Genomic DNA, 17,672 nt, shown 5'->3' with positions numbered 1-17,672 from the left:
TAACAAAGTAGCAAAACGAAATCCTCTTTATTTGTCACAATAACCTGTACTGCTTCTCTTGGACGTTGCTCTAAATGACAATACTGATCACAGATTATGGGCAGTACGGTACGGTGACCAACCAGACAGAGCTTCATACAAACTGTAAAAATTTTTTTAAAAAAAATGCATTTTCCATCATAAATCAGATTATTCACAAAAGTGTGTTTATGGAATGATTGCAGGAAGGGAACTTTAAAGCAGGTAGCAGCAATAATCTGGCTAAGGCAGTAATCAAAAATATATACAGTAAAATGTATTATTTTTGGGTTCAGTATTAATTTTGGTGTTTAAGGACAGTCCAAGCTTTCTTATTCACAGGTGCTGTGCCTTCTACAGGCCCGCCTACAGTGTGGACACAGACGCTCATTATATTCTAGGTAAAGGGAATTTCATTCATCCATGATGACTCAGACCAATATACACTCGCAACCACATTTCCAACAAGCCCACACTGTAGCACTGAGAGTCATGCTATCATAAGCTCTTTACGTGAATTCAACATACTGTACTTTGTCTTTGATCACGATGCAATAAATTATGTTATATACATTGCAATGGTATGCTGGACTTACCCAAAAACCCTATAGAAGCCTTTACATTTATCAATTTGTATAAAGTGCAAAAATCACTTTTCATGATGTACTTTTCTTCCTGCAATTCAATTTTACATACAAACCTGTGAGTCACATCACTGGCTCCGTGGGTAGAGAAGGAAGAAATAAGTTGGAGAAATAAATAGAAAGGGCCAACCACTAACACCAAGAACCCGTAGAGTGCATCGATGCACCGTGCACTCGTAGCCCATTTTAGTCAGTACTTCCATAGTGGTTCCCATTGGAAGGGTTGTCCTGTAAACTTGTGTGCGAGGCCTCCTCCTCTTCCTGCCTAGCTGGTTCAACTGGTTGTTTGAAAAAGTCCGATACAAGGAACACCTGTAAATAGGGACGTATGAAGGATGATAAATAATGGCCTTTGAATGAAAGAGAGCCACCAAAACCAGAACAAACTGGTGTTTTACCCTGACTCTGCCTATTTGTATATAGAGGGTTAATAAACAAGTTAAATACCATCAGGGAGAACCAGACCTTTTCCCCCACTCTGCATCATTCCAATACATTAAGACAATCATAGCGTCAACGTTTTTTTGTTTGTTTGTTTTTTCTTAAATCTATATATGGAACTCACTGTGAGAACAGCCACAATGGCGCCTTGCAGGAGGCCAGCAAGCACATCGCTCCAGTGATGCTTGTAGTCAGACACCCGTGACAGCCCCACATACAGAGACGTTGCAACTAGGAAGAACTGGATGGTGGGACGCAGCAGCCTTGCCCATTCTGACTGTAGTCTGGCCTGGATGTACAGCTATAGAAGGCAGAGGGTCCACCAGAACAGATAAAGGTGAAATTTTATTTGCCGCACAAAAGCAATGATTGAAAACTGAACCACACTCACTGCATACAATCATCAAATCAACACTCTTAAACTCGACACAGTGTTGTATTGTTTGTTTCCCGAGACATGGTTTGCACAGAGTTATGAACAAAGGCCGTGAATTGGAAAAGAAAATGGAAATGCTATGAAACAAGGCAACACAATAATGTGACATGCTAGACCTAATGCAGATCATTGTGCACTGGGGGTCAGTGGGTGAAAAAAAGCCACTAGCTTGGTAAGTAACACCATGCACACTGCAGAAGCTGAAGCCAACGTGGTGGCTCTTCTGCCCTGCAAAATTGCCTTCTAGTCACAAACCAGCAAGACTAGTGTTTCCACAGGAAGTACACTGACACTTCGAGCAGCTGCAATAAACAAAGCAGCATAGGTGACAGAATCTCTGCATATATTCTGTGGCTTTGGTTATATGTTTTTATCAAATTCTGTAATCCTTCACTGTGAAAACCACATGGGCGAGACTCCTAACAGTCAGACTGCTGAATTTGCAGTCCAAACAACTGGGTGCCAAGAGAAAGAGTTAGACAAAATTGTGATTCCAATGTAACCTGCATGGCAAATACTCTTATTACACAGAAGAAAAGCAAGTTGTCACCGGCCCAATTTCCTGTGGTATTACCGCAACATGTTTGAATTAGAGATGAACACGGAATATGTATTTGTGCTGTGCCCATTATACAAACTGTTGTCTAGAAATGTTAAATCCATGAAAAAAGACACTCAGGGAGGACTTTTGCTTAAACCTCAAGGCTTACCAGGGGTACAGTCAGACATTTATGCATTACACTAACATTGTATTTCACAGTTAACAGCTATGGCCAGGATAAGGAATATATGTCAAAAGTTACAATCTTGTCCAACATGTTTAAGTAACGTGCCTTTGCTGAAAATAATTGAGGAGCTTTCTCTGCTCTTTCTTGCAGTCAGCAAGATTGTTCTCCAGTCGTGGCAATAAAATTGTTGTTTTGTTCAGTGTGAATATGATGACCGAAGCAAAAATAGTAAATGAGGTCCGACAACGATGGACAGCCAAAGAGGAAATGTGTTTTGACCAACCATTACTAGTTTATCACAACCCATTATATCCAGCACTAATGTTGAGAAGCAAAGTTAAGGCATGAGTGGATATCAAGAGAGAAAATCGTGTACTTACTGCAAGGAACAGCATGCAGTACATAGAGAAGGACGAATGGCCGGAGTAGAAAGACAGTCTGAAAAAGGAGACGCAAACAGGAATTGAATAGAAAAAATATGACATCATCTGTGTTATTCATAGCATTATCGGTCAAAACGCATGACTTAGTTCAGTACAACGCTACTTTTTCCAAACTGAATCGTTATCATATTATTACAGTATTTTAAATTCAGCACCTCATTATTACGAGTAGTTGGCCTAAATTGCAAAGCACCCATTTGGTATTCTCTTCTAATAATTAAAGAGGTCCTCTATGGAGGGGTAAACAGAAACCGTTACCTTGCCTCTTCTACCAGGAACTTGTCTCCCGTGCAAGTGAAGTTTTCTATGTATCCCCCTGCCTTGCAGTTGATGCGCTCCCAGACTGGCTTGCACACAGCCAGGAAGTGGGGACGTAGTCGCCCGATGGAATACTTTGCAATGTCTGTGAGGGATTGGCTGGCAGCAGCTCCGAATACGTAGCTGCCCACAGCTTTGTAGATACATGCCACATAGTTGGTTGCTAAAGGTTGGTTCTTCACCCGAGACATGTAGACAGAAAGGCACTCACCACAGATTATCTGTAAAAGCAGGAAAGAATGGTCCCAGTCAACATTGAGCAATTGTTTCAAGAGCAAATGGTTGTTCAACTTTAAACACACACACAGGAGGCAAAGGGAACAAGAGAGGGAACTTGCAATAGTGAAAGGTTTGAAAACTGTCGGGAGGGTTTTGTGGTGTGGACATTTTCGTGTTGTAAACACCAGAACTGGAATGAAAGCAGAAGAGAAAAGTAAACACTCGCCACAATTAGTGTGAATGGGATCATGACTCCACCGAGCAGCTGGTAAGATATGGTATCCTCTTTGAGGGGGTATCTGATGGACTCATCGTTACAGAAGAAGCCCCGTCTGAATGGGTTGTGTTGAGGAGTGAGGATGAAAAAGGGGAGTCCGACTGCCAAAGAAAGGGGAGAGCAAGGTGACACAGTGAGATAGCGCCTTCGTGTGAGATTTACCTGAAAGTTGTCTTTCATATAAAACATTTGATTTCGCTGCAGAAACAGTATTGAAATGCACATTACAATTGAGTGGCACTTGCAAAGGACTAATTTGATACATGTTGTTGCGTCACCATCGTCCTTCGCCACTGTCACAAGAGCTGTAGACCAGGAGAGAGGATCTGTTTGGGACATTTTACGATGACAAAGGCAATACCTCTTCCTAAGACGTATTGTCTTTTTTTGGTTTGTTATATAAGTGAGTTTTATGGGTTTCATTTTGGTGGGGGGGGGGTTGCCACATTGACTCATGGAGGGAAGCTGTTGCACAATAACAACTGAATCACAAAGCCTGAGGACTCGAGTTGCTGGGAGATGATAGCGCCGAACAGGGCTGCAATGTAATGCCATGCAAGAGACAGTCAGCAGAACGGAAACGTGGAAATATTTCCTGGTTGGCTTTGCTGCTCGAGTACGCATGTTCTTCTGTCTACCACTCCTTCCCTTCGCAGTTTGCGAAAGACTTCTGCCAGCCCCAACAGGAATGACAAAACACAATATAGCTAGATTACAAATGCTGGCATTTGTAATAATGAGCTAATGAGTTGGGACTGATTCCTGCAATGCTTTTTTTAAGTGAATTAGAGCTTATAATTCAATTCCATAGAAAGAAAGGCAGCAGTAAAGGGGGGACGGTCTAGCATCGCCACCGGACATTCGTTACGTCAGCAGAGTTAAGTGAAACAGGTGATGGCCACTGTAGACCATACAGACACATACCATCTTGCTGGTCATGGCAATTTATCACGCAGTCATGAGCCTCTAGTTAGGGCCAAAGCAGGGAAGCCCCCATCTCTCTATTATCTGCTAAAGAATGAAAACACTTCAGAATGCATCAATGGGTGATATTGTGCCATAATCCAATGTAAATTAAGCCGTTATGGACGACAGGGGCGTGTTCGGTAATAGAGCTCATGTTAAAGTGCTGGTACCAGAACAAGGAAGTGTGAGACGAAAACAGCCTGCCAGGCTAATGGTCTGTCCCGCCGTCCCAGCCACGAGACATTGACTAATCAAACTGGGTGATGAGTCATCGGATGTCTCCTGCTAAAACAATGTCAACTCATCCCCTTGCAGTAAAGACTTAAAGCTGCAAAAAAAAAGGAGAAAGAAGTAGTCTTACAAAACAACACCGTCCAGCCATCTACGGCACAGGTTGCCAGAAATCAAACGCATCCCCTGCCTTTGAGAATAAATGTGCACGTGCCGGGTCTACATTACCCAGTAGATTGCACTGGTGATACTGCAGCCTGTTATAAAAACTACTGTATTAGCCCCCACAGTAGAGTACTGCGACAGTGGCATTAAAGATGAGTGAAAAATGATGTTTATGGGGGGGGGGCGAAAAGGTGAATTTGAACAAACAAAAAAATAGGAGGGGGGGGGGGACACAGACAGCTCGATACCGGACTGAGGTCACAAGCCCTACAGCTTCACACGTCTGTCTCTGGCAGATTCCCAGTGAGACCGGTTTGAAACGCGACAGGTTAGCCCACACGGGCTTCACCAAAAAAACACGTCACTTTAATTTAACCCCTGGCTCTCCCTTCAGGTCAAAGCCGACTGTCTTGAATAACAATATTGACCCGGTGAAGATGAAATATGTTGGGTGTTATTTAAATAACTTTGGCAACCGTATTCCGATGGTGGTCTGGGTCAGTGTGACCGGCCGGCAGGGCATCTGTTGTCCACTGGTCAACAGAATGTGGTGATTCACGACGAAACGACACAGACAGGAAAAACCTTTCACGTAAATAATAATAATAAAATACATTGATAAATAAGCAGATGATGTGTGTGTGCGTGCGTGCGTGCGCGCGCGCGCACGCGGACCTCCAGGTCCAGCCTACCTACCGAGGATTAGACTCGTTACATCCAGCAGGATGATCGGGATTCCTCCAGTTTCAAACATGTCGGCTCCTCTTCGTCTCTCGGTCTCGGAGAAAAATATCCGCAGCAGGCCGATCGGCCGCGGGCTGCTGTTCGGCGAGGTGAGGGACAGCCTATCGGCTGAACATGTCTCGCTACACAACACAACAAAAAAAAATGTTTAAATTAAAAAAACAAAAAACACAGCGTTGTCATTGGTACGGCAACCTTAACGAGTCTTTAAAAAAAAAACAAAAAAAATGAAACGGAAAAAAAGACGAAGTAGAAACTATAATCTAATGAGTCAGTCTACCAGAAGGGGGGCTACTTACTACTAATCTAATAGCGGCAGACATGAGCATTGCCTCTCACCCTTTCAACTCCTCGCAAACCAACTTCATAATACGAGGTCTCTCCTGCTCATAGCGTTGTCCCGAGCTGCGCAACGGCTGGCGTATAATGGTGGAGTGGGAACAGGCGGGACGGGCCTATGGTGTGTCTGCTTTGACACTACGACAGCCGTCGCCCCATGCTAAAGAGACTCCACCCTCTCCGCTCCGCTCCGCTCCGCTCCTCTCCTCTCCTCTCCTCTCGTGTGCGCAACCCGAGAAAGTGATGAGGTTTCAGCGGTGTGGAGATCCCACATGAGTCGAGTCATTTTTTTAAATTTGTATAGCCCAATATCACAATTTACAAAATTGCCCTCAATGGGCTTGTATAACAACACAACCCTCGCATCGGATAAGGAGCAACTCCCTTAAAAAAAAAACTTTAACAGGGAGGAAAAATAGGAAGAAACCGCAGCAGAGGAGGAGGAATCTCTGTCCCGAGAAGGACAACGTGCAATGGATGTTGTGTTGACACAATTTACAGGATACAACGCTGAGAGAGGATTAACGGAATTATATGTGTGTGTGGGGGGGGGGCTATGTGTGGAAAAATAAACATACTCTCAAGGTTTTGATAACCCTGAGATATAACAGCGCTCTAATTTTGAGGTGTGGACGTTTCCCTGTAATTCATAACATTCCTTTGAACGTCATTAAACTGTAAACACATACTGAGGGAGAGAGCGATGGGAGAGAGTGAGGGGAGAGAGAGAGCGATTGGAGAGTGAGGGGAGAGAGAGAGTGAGGGGAGAGAGAGCGATTGGAGAGAGTGAGGGGAGAGAGAGAGAGTGAGGGGAGAGAGAGCGATTGGAGAGAGTGAGGGGAGAGAGAGAGTGAGGGGAGAGAGAGAGCGATGGGAGAGAGAGAGTGAGGGGAGAGAGAGGGATTGGAGAGAGTGAGGGGAGAGAGACAGTGAGGGGAGAGAGAGAGAGCGATTGGAGAGAGTGAGGGGAGAGAGAGTGAGGGGAGAGAAAGAGCGATTGGAGAGAGTGAAGGGAGAGAGAGAGTGAGGGGAGAGAGAGCGATTGGAGAGAGTGAGGGGAGAGAGAGAGTGAGGGGGAGAGAGAGCGATTGGAGAGAGTGAGGGGAGAGAGAGAGTGAGGGGAGAGAGAGAGTGAGGGGAGAGAGAGAGTGAGGGGGAGAGAGAGCGATTGGAGAGAGTGAGGGGAGAGAGAGTGAGAGGAGAGAGAGAGCGATTGGAGAGAGAGGGGAGAGAGAGAGTGAGGGGAGAGAGAGAGTGAGGGGGGAGAGAGAGCGATTGGAGAGAGAGTGAGGGGAGAGGGAGCGATTGGAGAGAGTGAGGGGAGAGAGAGAGTGAGGGGAGAGAGAGAGCGATTGGAGAGAGAGGGGAGAGAGAGAGTGAGGGGGAGAGAGAGCGATTGGAGAGAGTGAGGGGAGAAAGAGTGAGGGGAGAGAGAGAGCGATGGGAGAGAGTGAGGGGAGAGAGAGTGAGGGGAGAGAGAGAGTGAGGGGGGAGAGAGCGATTGGAGAGAGTGAGGAGAGAGAGAGAGAGAGAGGGGAGAGAGAGTTAGAGGAGAGCGAGAGAGAGGGGAGAGAGAGAGTGAGGGGAGAGAGAGAGAGAGAGAGAGAGAGAGAGAGAGTTGAGGAAACGCTGCTGCAGTCACTTTCACTCACCAGCGTGGTACGCCTAGAGAAACCTCCTGATACTGTGCAAGTTATGTACGTGAAGGAAGTTCAGTCAACTGACTAAAAAGCAGGTTTCAACGCGGAATCTGTTTCACATTTTTATAGAAGTAAACCAGTCATCAAATTACAGAACTTAACGTTTCATATGCGTTTCCGCACCAAAAAAACTGTCATGAAAGTACATTTATCAGAATGACAGTTTCTTTCTATATTATGTGTCCATTGGAGACAGTGCCTGTAATTCACCCATTGGCTTTTTGATAGTATTTCATTCCAACAATCCAGTTCTTTAAGCACGACACAGATTATGTATTGGTAATATAATGTAAATATGAATTCCATACAAAGGCAGAATAGGAGAAAATGCCGCAATGATCCGTCCATATACTTCAGCGTCGTCGAAAATGTGAGTGACGGATAAAATCATCACTTGGCCCGACAAAACCCCGCGCAAGCCCTCGCGAGGTGCTCCATCAGTGTCCTTGCCTCTGAGAGGCCAAATGGGCTGCGATGTCCCCTCTGAAGAACAGCTCTCCCAGGTGGCCGTGCGAGGCTTCACTCATGGCTTTGGTCTGCATACACATCTTGTACTTGTCCGGAGGCAGCTCATCTGCACAACGCTTCTCGTGCCACAAATGGAAAAGGCCACGAGACGGAGAGCGGATCACCATCAGTTTACTGTGAAGGTACTTCCTGTACAGGTGTACATCCTCCAACCCCCAGCCTTTGATACTGCGATCGAATCCCCCTGCCAAGAGGAAATTCCAGGTTGAAAGTGTTGTTTTTTTTAATAGGGGTCAATTACTATAAAATGTATATTTATGAAATGAATGATATGTGTAACAATTTTCTGATTCTGAACAATTTTTTTTTCATGACATCACTGAAATTAGTAAATTATGGAGCCATACCTATGTTGATAAAATCAGATCGGTACTGGCACGTCATACCAAACCCAAAGTCTCTCCAGAACCCAGTTTCCCTCATTATCACCTGTTAGAAATTAGCAAACATATGACATTACACATCCTCCCAACCTTTTATTCAGTTATCCCATCCCCCTCTCTCGCTCTCTCTCTCGCTCTCTCTTGCTCTGTCATGCCCATTACATCTAATCTTATAACTCACATTCACTCTTTTATGAAGACATTCGTTTAATTAAGTCATCCACTCTACACTCATTCATTAGAGTAATATTGCTAATTGTCTTTGTGTCTTTCCTTTATCTTTCAACCCACCAATTGCTGTTGAATAGGAGGAAGATGTGTCTGATTTTTGTAGATGACTGATGGATTATACAAGCTGAAGAGCACTGGGTAGTACACTTTCTTGCCTATAGACGGAAAAAAAGATTAACGAAGCATCCCAAAACGACAAATACTAAAAATCCAATGGTATGTTACCTAGCCAAACAGCTTTATAAAACACACAGTCCAATTAACAATGAGTTTCACAAAACAACACACATGAATAGTCATGTAAGTCATCATCATCATCGGCGGTCACTCAGGGTCAAGTATGACCGTCTTCCCTCTGGGTCCCTCTGAGTCTTCAGGTGGATGTAGAGGCCGATCCTGGAGCTGCACAGTGGGAGGACGCCTGCGCGTGACAGCTTTTTACACGGTGTGGCTGATACACCTGCAGCCACCACACGGTCCTTGGTAGGGGGTGGCCAGAGTCCAATGGCATGGAGAACCAAGACAACTGACGACTGGGGACCACCCTCTGTTGCAGCCTTCATCCACCTTCACTGCCGCTGTGACCTGGAGACATCTTCTGCCAGTTCCACCGTTGAGATCTTTGTTGGATTACGCTTCATCTGGAACCTCCCCCTTGACCTATTCGCCTTGGGCAACCCTAACAGGAGCCAAGCTCCGGACGGCATAACTCTTGGGATCGCTGGTACATGCAAGCTTCTCCACCACGACAAGGTGGCAATCCAGGAGAAGTAGTCATGTAAGTAGCACCTTTCTCATATGTGAAAATTTAAAGCTGCTACAACGAGATTTTCACTGATTATTCATCAGTCACAGTTTTATTTTGATTCCTCTACACAACCGATATGAGAAAATGAGACCATCAGTGAGATTGCCCATCTTTGTGTCAGATTCCCTGCAAAATCTAATATATGGCACACAAATGGGACACATAGCCACAATTAGAGATACATTACCTCATCACTGTATATCTCACAAACATGCTGTTTTTCCAAAACACCACCACATCTCTGCCCAATTTCCCCTCGGGGATGAATAAAGTATTCTGGTTCTGATTCTGATCTCTCAGTCATCTCTTTAAAACAAAGCCACCAGCTAACAGAAGATGAATGTAGATCTTTGCAACAAGAGGACATGCTTAGATGAATTAAAGTCACTCTACCAGATTTGCCCACAGGGATAAAAACACAAAAACAACAACCCATCGTTGCAGCTTTAATCAGACATTTGAAAGTGAAGTGAAGCCTCTCTCACCTGGCTCAGCATTGAGTCGACAGGACGTCAGGAAGTCGGAGGTGAAGTGGATGTCAACGTCACAGAAGAAGAGCAGCACATTGTGGCTCCGCCTCCAGGCCCGAGCCCCCACCTCTAAGCCCCGCCCCCGAGAGAACTCCTCATTCAGCTGGATCAAGGTGACGTTTCTGAACCGAGTCTCCCTGAAAAGACGATGAGATGATTACTGTTGGTTCAGATCCGCCATGTCGCCACCAATGCATGTAGTATCCTGATGTATCTTATTAAACTTTTTGTTTACAACGGATCACTGTTGCAGCCCCCACCCAAATGAAAATGCCGCAGCCTCTTCTACATGACATTTGGCAAATTTAAAATTTTAGTGATACAGACCTCAGCTACATAAAGATCTATAAAGATCGAGATTGAAAACAAATTCTGGCTCCCTTATAAGCGTGAATATAACTTTCTTTGATTCTCCCCCCATAATGGGGAAAAAGATGCCCCAACACTGTGATTTTTACACCACACTCTTTATCTTTGCCCTATAAAGCTCCCCAGGGCCAACAGGCCTCAGCAAAGAAGCTGAATAAGCAAGTAAAAGTAGAGAAAGTGCTCTTAGTTACGTCTTTATTTCCTCCGTTAAAATACCCGCAATGCAGTACAAAAACATTCCCATCAAGTATGAACTCCTAAAGAGCTGAGGAGGAACAACTCTGAATTCATTAGTCATGTCTACTGTGAGTAGAGTATGCTGTGTGAGTCTTTATTTGTGTTATCAACCTATCACATTCTTCACATGAACTCATTCATTTATCAACTTGAATAACTCCAAGCCCCCCCACCCCCCACCCCCCACCCCAAAAAAAGTCCTCTGGAAGAATTTGCAAACAGTATTATTTATTTCTGTGATGTTGGGCAATTTAACCAATATCGGAGAATTTAAAAACTCAAACAACACACAGACAAAAAAGAGTTTGATCTGTAGTGTTGTTAAAAGACTGCAAAGAAAAGGAAAAATGCATCGTGTCTCTATTGCGTTTGAATTCATTGTGTCTCTATTGTGTTTGAGCCTCCTCATTTATATTTTATTGTACTGCTCTGGGACATAACATTTCCATATGTAGCCCCGACCCAAGAGTATAATCATTTGTTTGAAGGGGACATCAAACGTCTAGAAGGGGGAGGGTGTAGCCCGGGTGAGAAAAGGCTGGGTTTAGTACAGTTGTTAAATGCGTGTAGTTTTACTGTGTCAGTAGGGATGTGCTAATGTTTGAGGTTCGCATCCCGTCTGCCTAAAAAGAAGAAGAAGAAGAAGAAGAAGAAGAAGAAGAAGAAGAAGAAGAAGAAGAAAAACGAAGCAAGTTTGATTGGAATGTACATGGGCACACACGCGGCATAGCGGGTGTACAATTTATCCTGTATGGCATATATGAGTGTTTTATTGGTTAATGTCAGGCGTCAATAAGGGTAAATCTTTATAGTGATTGGATGGGGGGTGGGAGTAGAGAGAACGTTAGGGAAGACGAATAAGGCGTTCTAGAGAGTTCGTGAGTGAAGGTCTCAAGTCAAGTGTCATTCCACTGCTTTCGATCTCCCCAGCATTATCCTGTATTCGGCTTTAATTATGTACTGTTACAGTCGACTCTTATACGTTGATCAAACGTGTAAATTGCAAGGTATGTTGAGCCAGATTATATTCAGAAGTTCGGGGTTGTGTATGTAAATTCTCACTGTTCGTTTGCTAGCTCAATCGGTTTACGTTAGCTGATTGCTCCAGATTAGCTTGGGTAGTTAGGCTAATCTAGCCTTTACTTTAATGGCGGCCGTTGTCATTCGAAATACGGTCTTGTACTGACAACATATAGGAGTCGACTCGGTTTTATAGCACGTTTGAAAGACGTATTTTATTTTCTGTACGACCCCAGTGTTCTTTACGAGTGTCTTGCTAGTCAAATATGCTGGCAAGTTAGTTTATCTGTATAGTTTATACTCTGCCTTGTTTCGGTTACGGCGGTTCATCATTGGATTTTGGTCATCGTTCCCGCTCTGTGCTACGTGGGCGCGTACAGAGCTCTCCTGGACTCGAACAGAGTTTCCCTGGCATCATCGTTCCCGCTCTGTGCTACTTGGGCGCATACAGAGCTCTCCTGGACTCGGACAGAGTTTCCCTGGCATCATCGTTCCCGCTCTGTGCTACGTGGGCGCGTACAGAGCTCTCCTGGACACGAACAGAGAGCTCTCCTGGACACAAAAAGAGTTTCCCTGGCATCATCGTTCCCGCTCTGTGCTACTTGGGCACATACAGAGCTCTCCTGGACTCGAACAGAGTTTCCCTGGCATCATCGTTCCCGCTCTGTGCTACGTGGGCATGTACAGAGCTCTCCTGGACTCGGACAGAGTTTCCCTGGCATCATCGTTCCCGCTCTGTGCTACGTGGGCATGTACAGAGCTCTCCTGGACACAAAAAGAGTTTCCCTGGCATCATCGTTCCCGCTCTGTGCTACGTGGGCATGTACAGAGCTCTCCTGGACACAAAAAGAGTTTCCCTGGCATCCTCGTTCCCGCTCTGTGCTACTTGGGCACATACAGAGTTCTCCTGGACTCGAACAGAGTTTCCCTGGCATCATCGTTCCCATTCTGTGCTACGTGGGTGTGTACAGAGCTCTCCTGGACACAAAAAGAGTTTCCCTGGCATCATCGTTCCCGCTCTGTGCTACTTTGGCGCGTACAGAGCCCTCCTGGACTCGAACAGAGTTTCACTGGCATCATTGGTCCCGCTCTGTGCTACTTGGGCACATACAGAGCTCTCCTGGACACGAACAGAGTTTCCCTGGCATCATCGTTCCTGCTCTGTGCTTCGTGGGCGCGTACAGAGCTCTCCTGGACTCGAACAGAGTTTCCCTGGCATCATCGTTCCCGCTCTGTGCTACTGGGGCCCGTACAGAGCTCTCCTGGACTCGAACAGAGTTTCCCTGGCATCATCGTTCCCGCTCTGTGCTACTGGGGCACGTACAGAACTCTCCTGGACCCAAACGGAATTTCCTTGGCATCACCGGTCCCGCTCTGTGCTACGTGGGTGCGTACAGAGCTCTCCTGGACATGAACAGAGTTTCTCTGGCATCATCGTTCCCGCTATGTGTTACGTGAGTGCGTACAGAGCTCTCCTGGACTCGAACAGAGTTTCCCTGGCATCATCGTTCCTGCTCTGTGTTACGTGAGTGCGTACAGAGCTCTCCTGGACTCGAACAGAGTTTCCCTGGCATCATCGGTCCCGCTCTGTGCTACGTGGGCACGTACAGAGCTCTCCTGGACATGAACAGTTTCCCTGGCATCACCGGTCCCGCTCTGTGTTACGTGGGCTCGGACAGAGCTGTCCTGGACTCGAACAGAGTTTCCCTGGCATCATCGGTCCCGCTCTGTGCTACGTGGGCACGTACAGAGCTCTCCTGGACTCGAACAGAGTTTCCCTGGCATCGTCGTTCCCGCTCTGTGCTACGCCGGCGCGTACAGAGCTCTCCTGGACACAAGGCGGCACTACTTGTCCCACACGACCACTCGCGGACATTCGGTAAGTACAGTCTCATTCGGCTGTATTGAGTGAAGGGGCCCATTGTAAGTAGCGCGCGGGTCACAACGCACCCAAGCAACGACGAGGCCTGCAACGTTTATTTGTTTATGCCGGCTTTTGGGGTTATTTTATTTGTGTTATAAAATGTGTGGGCCCACCACTGTTGTTACATTTGTGATATTAAGCAACAGGTATTTTGTGTTTTGTTGTACTTGGGGGTATATTATTGTACCGCAAAGGTATGTGCACTTGTTTTAAATCACAAGGTGAATTACTCTGTTACGGTACAGCCAATACATTCCTAGGGGTCCATTTAAAGCAGAGTCTCTGCTATAGTACTGCTTACAGTCAAAGTTTTAGGCCCAATCTATTTAAAAGCTATAGATAATTAGTTTTACTTGGGGTATACCCACAGCTAGTGTCATATTGTCCACTAAATAGATATAATACTACTATCATAATGCTAGTCTCGCTTTATACAAATTCTTTCCCACTCTATTCTATTTACATTTAGAATTATACCATATTGTGGGAGTGCAGGAATGAGGAGACGGAGAGATCGAGTCGAGTCAATTCCGTCTTCTCGCCACACAAAACGACACCGGTACAGCACAATCTCTCGTGGCAACCAGCTAACCGCTAGGCTGCTGCAAACATGGCTCCACCCCGGAAACTCTAAGCAGTGCCTACGTCAGGACACTGAACGTCTGCCTTAAAGGAGCAGCAGCCCCTGGTGAATCTACCCTCAATTGTGTATCACCACAATATATTAGATAATTTTCCCATCTCAAAAGCACGGGTATACTTGGGATGCACAAAGGTATTGGTTGTGAAACTATTGACTGGAGTCACATTATTCTTTATTTGCATTTTCTTTTTTGGGGTATTTGACGTAATTGATAATTGTGTGCCTTTTTGCATTGCTGCTGTCACAACTTTACTTTATTCACATTCCTAAATTCAACACATTACCTGTTCATATATAAGGAGGTTGTCTGGTCCAGTTATTTCATTCTGAATAATAAGTTGAGTTCATTAAGCATAATTTTGCTGGGTATAGTTAACTCTTATTCAGAATAGTATTTGTATACGAACCCGTAGCCCCACCTTCCTAGTTTATTCCTTTTCACGGCATCTATAGACACAGAGTGGGGGGGTGGGCGCTACACATATGTTGTGTGATATCAGTGTTGTCCACAAAGTCAGTCTCCCATTTAATGTCAATGGAGCACCTGCAGAATCTGTCACTGGACAGCGTCATTGATGGAAACTTACCACTTGTTTCTGTCTTTATCATGCACTCAAATGCCCATTGACACAGCAAAATAAACGGATATTGTGCAAGGATGGATTTATGGTGATAAGTCAACACATGGTATCAGTGTAACCCTTCGGAGCACGGTGAATTAAATGTTACCTGGTGGTCTGGTCCAGCACGGTTTTCACCTGATCTATCTGATCTCGACCGAAGTAGACCACGGTGAGATGGACCCTGCTATCCTGCCGGATGCACACCTCTCTGAAAGTAGATATGAAGTATGCTTGCTACTAGACAGGAGAGTTTAGAGTTTACTTTAGCCCAGATATCCACTAAAAAGTACAGAATTACACTTTGCTAGTTTTTCAGATTTATCCATGTCTTTGAACTCTCCCTATGTGTTTATGATCTTCATGAGATACACAGTTGCAGTGTTGGCTTTAACGGAAAATGTTCCATTAAGGTAAAAATTCAACTTCCAATTATTTATCATAAGTTAAAGATCAATGCAATAATGATTTGATCAAAACCACATTTAGTCTCAGTGTGTATGTTCATGTGTATGTTTATGACTGTATGTGTGTGCACGCGTGAGTTTTCATGCCTATGTGTGTTTATGTCTTAGTGTTTACATGTTTTTGTGTTTGTGTGTGTCTGTATGTGTGTACGGGCATGTATGTCTTACTGATTTTCAGGAAGTGGAAGTGTGCAGCGTACGTGTTTTGATGTGTGACGTGTATGTTAGTACGCGTGTTATTGTGTAATATTTGTGTGGTACCTGAAGTTGCTGATGAACTGCCGAAATGTGTCCATCCTCCTGGACAGAGGCACGATGATGTTGATGAGCGTGTAGCGTGTGTCCACCCTCTCGCTCCTCACCTTCATCACGGGGCCGAAGGGCCGGAAGAACACCAGCTGTGTGAAGTCCTGCGGCCTCTCACCTTTGAACATCAGCTCATAGACTGTTCCTCTGTCCCTCTCTGTGCGAGTCAGCCCTGTTACACAGAGACGGGGGGGGGGGGGGGGGGGGGGCGAGAACAAAGATGGAGGCTTTTACAGGATAAGCTCAGAGTTAAGGACGTTTACCTTGCTGACTTTGGACACACGTCAGAAAGTATTCCCAGGCCTGCTGAAATGCACGAACGTAATAGCAAGCTAGACGTTACCTTATGTGACACCAATTAGCAGCACATATCTAAAACAAGCATATCAAAATGAAATCATCATTATTTCAAAAATTACATTAAAAGTACCGGTTCTCCTAATTTCATTTCCCTTTTTTATTCTTGTTTTTAGCTGTTTTGTTTCACACATCGCACTTGTTGCATGTGACTTATTTTACTCAGTGTGAGTGACTGCTGGGATAGGCTCCAGCATCCCCGCGACCCTGAGAGCAGGATAAGCAGTTTGGGGAATGGATGGATGGATGGATGGATTTCTGTTTGTTTTGTTCTCATTGTTTGATTATTCTGCCTCTATTCTGCCGTAAAGCACTTTGTAACACATACAAATAAAGGTCATCATCTCCCACCCTGTACGAAATCTGATGGGGAGTATGTGCGCTTGCGTCTGGCGGCATCACTGTGTTGGTACGGTCCATTGAGGACATGCAGAGCCGTCTCCAGAGTGCCGATCAACTCGTCCCTGCGGTCCTTCCTCACAGGCCTCTCCTCGGGATGTTTTGTCAGTCCCGTCTCCAGCTGGTACACGCTGTGTGACAAAACAAACTATGTCATCTCACCACTGGCTGACCTTGACATGGTTTTATTCACTGCATGCACACAAAAAAAAACTAATGGAAGCGATGGCAGTTAAGTGTAGCACAGCTTAGGCAAGATTCAAACTCCGTGTCACCGCACGTTGCACAGACGAACACATCTCATGGCACTCACACTGTGCGGTTGACAGAGTGGAGGCCCGAAAAGGATTTACTAAATTAGTGCATTTTATTTAGTAACTTAGTCTCTTAACAAGTTTCCTGACTCACCGATGCAGAGTAAAGGTGTCATAAGGAACCACTGCGTACTCGCTGGGCAACCTCATACCCGTGTTCACCTCAGCCTTGTTCAGCTGGGAGCGGAAGAATTCCTAGAGGACATGACAGGACATTTGCTACTATTTACTGCAGGATATATGTGCAAAGCATACCTATTTGACACCCATAGAAAAATTAGAAGGCGTCGACATTGTCCTTTTATGCGTGTATCAACCCCCCCCATCAACCTCTTACCCACTCCCTCACAATGGGAGGTCAGTACACCCCCTCTATCCGTCTATCCATCTATCCTACCTATCTATCTATCCATCTATCTATCTATCTATCTATCTATCTATCTATCTATCTATCTATCTATCTATCTATCTATCTATCTATCTAATGTTGTCTACGGTTGATACCTTGAGGTCATACTGTGTGGGGCTTTTGTGAAGGCTATCCAGTCCCAGAGGTAGGACCCCTTTGGCCTTGGCCTTCTCCAGGGAATCCTGTAGTTGCTGGGTCCTCTCCTGCAGGGCCTCCTTCAGCTGGGCTATCTGCTTGGTCAGGCTGTTGATGTAATGTCTGTGAGAGTCCTCTCTCTCCTGCAGTAAGGCCATGTAGACCTCTTTACTGGCGGCCCCCCCGGACCACAGCAGAGACTGGTGGCTGTAAGGAGCTGCCGGCTTACAGGCCAGGAGGTAGAAGAGGGTCAGACAGCAGCAGAAGAGCAACACGATGACCCAAACACGGGCCAGCAGGGCCAGCAGCCACCTCTTAAGCAT

The 17,672-nt window shown here is 45.4% G+C and overlaps 2 protein-coding genes across 3 annotated transcripts; both read right to left on the bottom strand.

The window, feature by feature from the left end:
• On the bottom strand, positions 1–6,147 carry LOC130133345 (phospholipid phosphatase 1-like). Of its 2 annotated transcripts, none has more exons than XM_056301997.1 (7): positions 5,970–6,147; positions 5,583–5,752; positions 3,474–3,625; positions 2,969–3,249; positions 2,648–2,705; positions 1,228–1,404; positions 1–974 (listed from the first exon to the last, which is right to left on the bottom strand). In XM_056301997.1, exons 1-7 carry the CDS (start codon positions 5,996–5,998, stop codon positions 849–851), a joined length of 993 nt encoding a protein of 330 aa, XP_056157972.1. In that variant the 5' UTR covers positions 5,999–6,147; the 3' UTR covers positions 1–848. The 2 variants fall into 2 exon arrangements, with proteins under 2 accessions (XP_056157972.1, XP_056157999.1); XM_056302024.1 differs by having other exon boundaries at positions 5,930–6,051.
• A 1,959-nt stretch (positions 6,148–8,106) lies between these two features.
• On the bottom strand, positions 8,107–17,672 carry LOC130111284 (chondroitin sulfate N-acetylgalactosaminyltransferase 1-like). The gene is made up of 9 exons (XM_056278422.1): positions 17,310–17,672; positions 16,900–17,000; positions 16,444–16,622; positions 15,691–15,907; positions 15,072–15,173; positions 10,105–10,286; positions 8,872–8,966; positions 8,545–8,626; positions 8,107–8,381 (listed from the first exon to the last, which is right to left on the bottom strand). The coding sequence occupies exons 1-9, from the start codon at positions 17,670–17,672 to the stop codon at positions 8,107–8,109; spliced, it is 1,596 nt and encodes a 531-aa protein (XP_056134397.1).

The sequence above is a fragment of the Lampris incognitus genome, chromosome 1 (assembly GCF_029633865.1).
Source record: "Lampris incognitus isolate fLamInc1 chromosome 1, fLamInc1.hap2, whole genome shotgun sequence".
Classification (NCBI taxonomy): Eukaryota; Metazoa; Chordata; class Actinopteri; order Lampriformes; family Lampridae; genus Lampris; species Lampris incognitus.
Note: the sequence above shows the minus strand (reverse complement) of the source record. Positions and strands in the feature narration are given on the sequence as shown.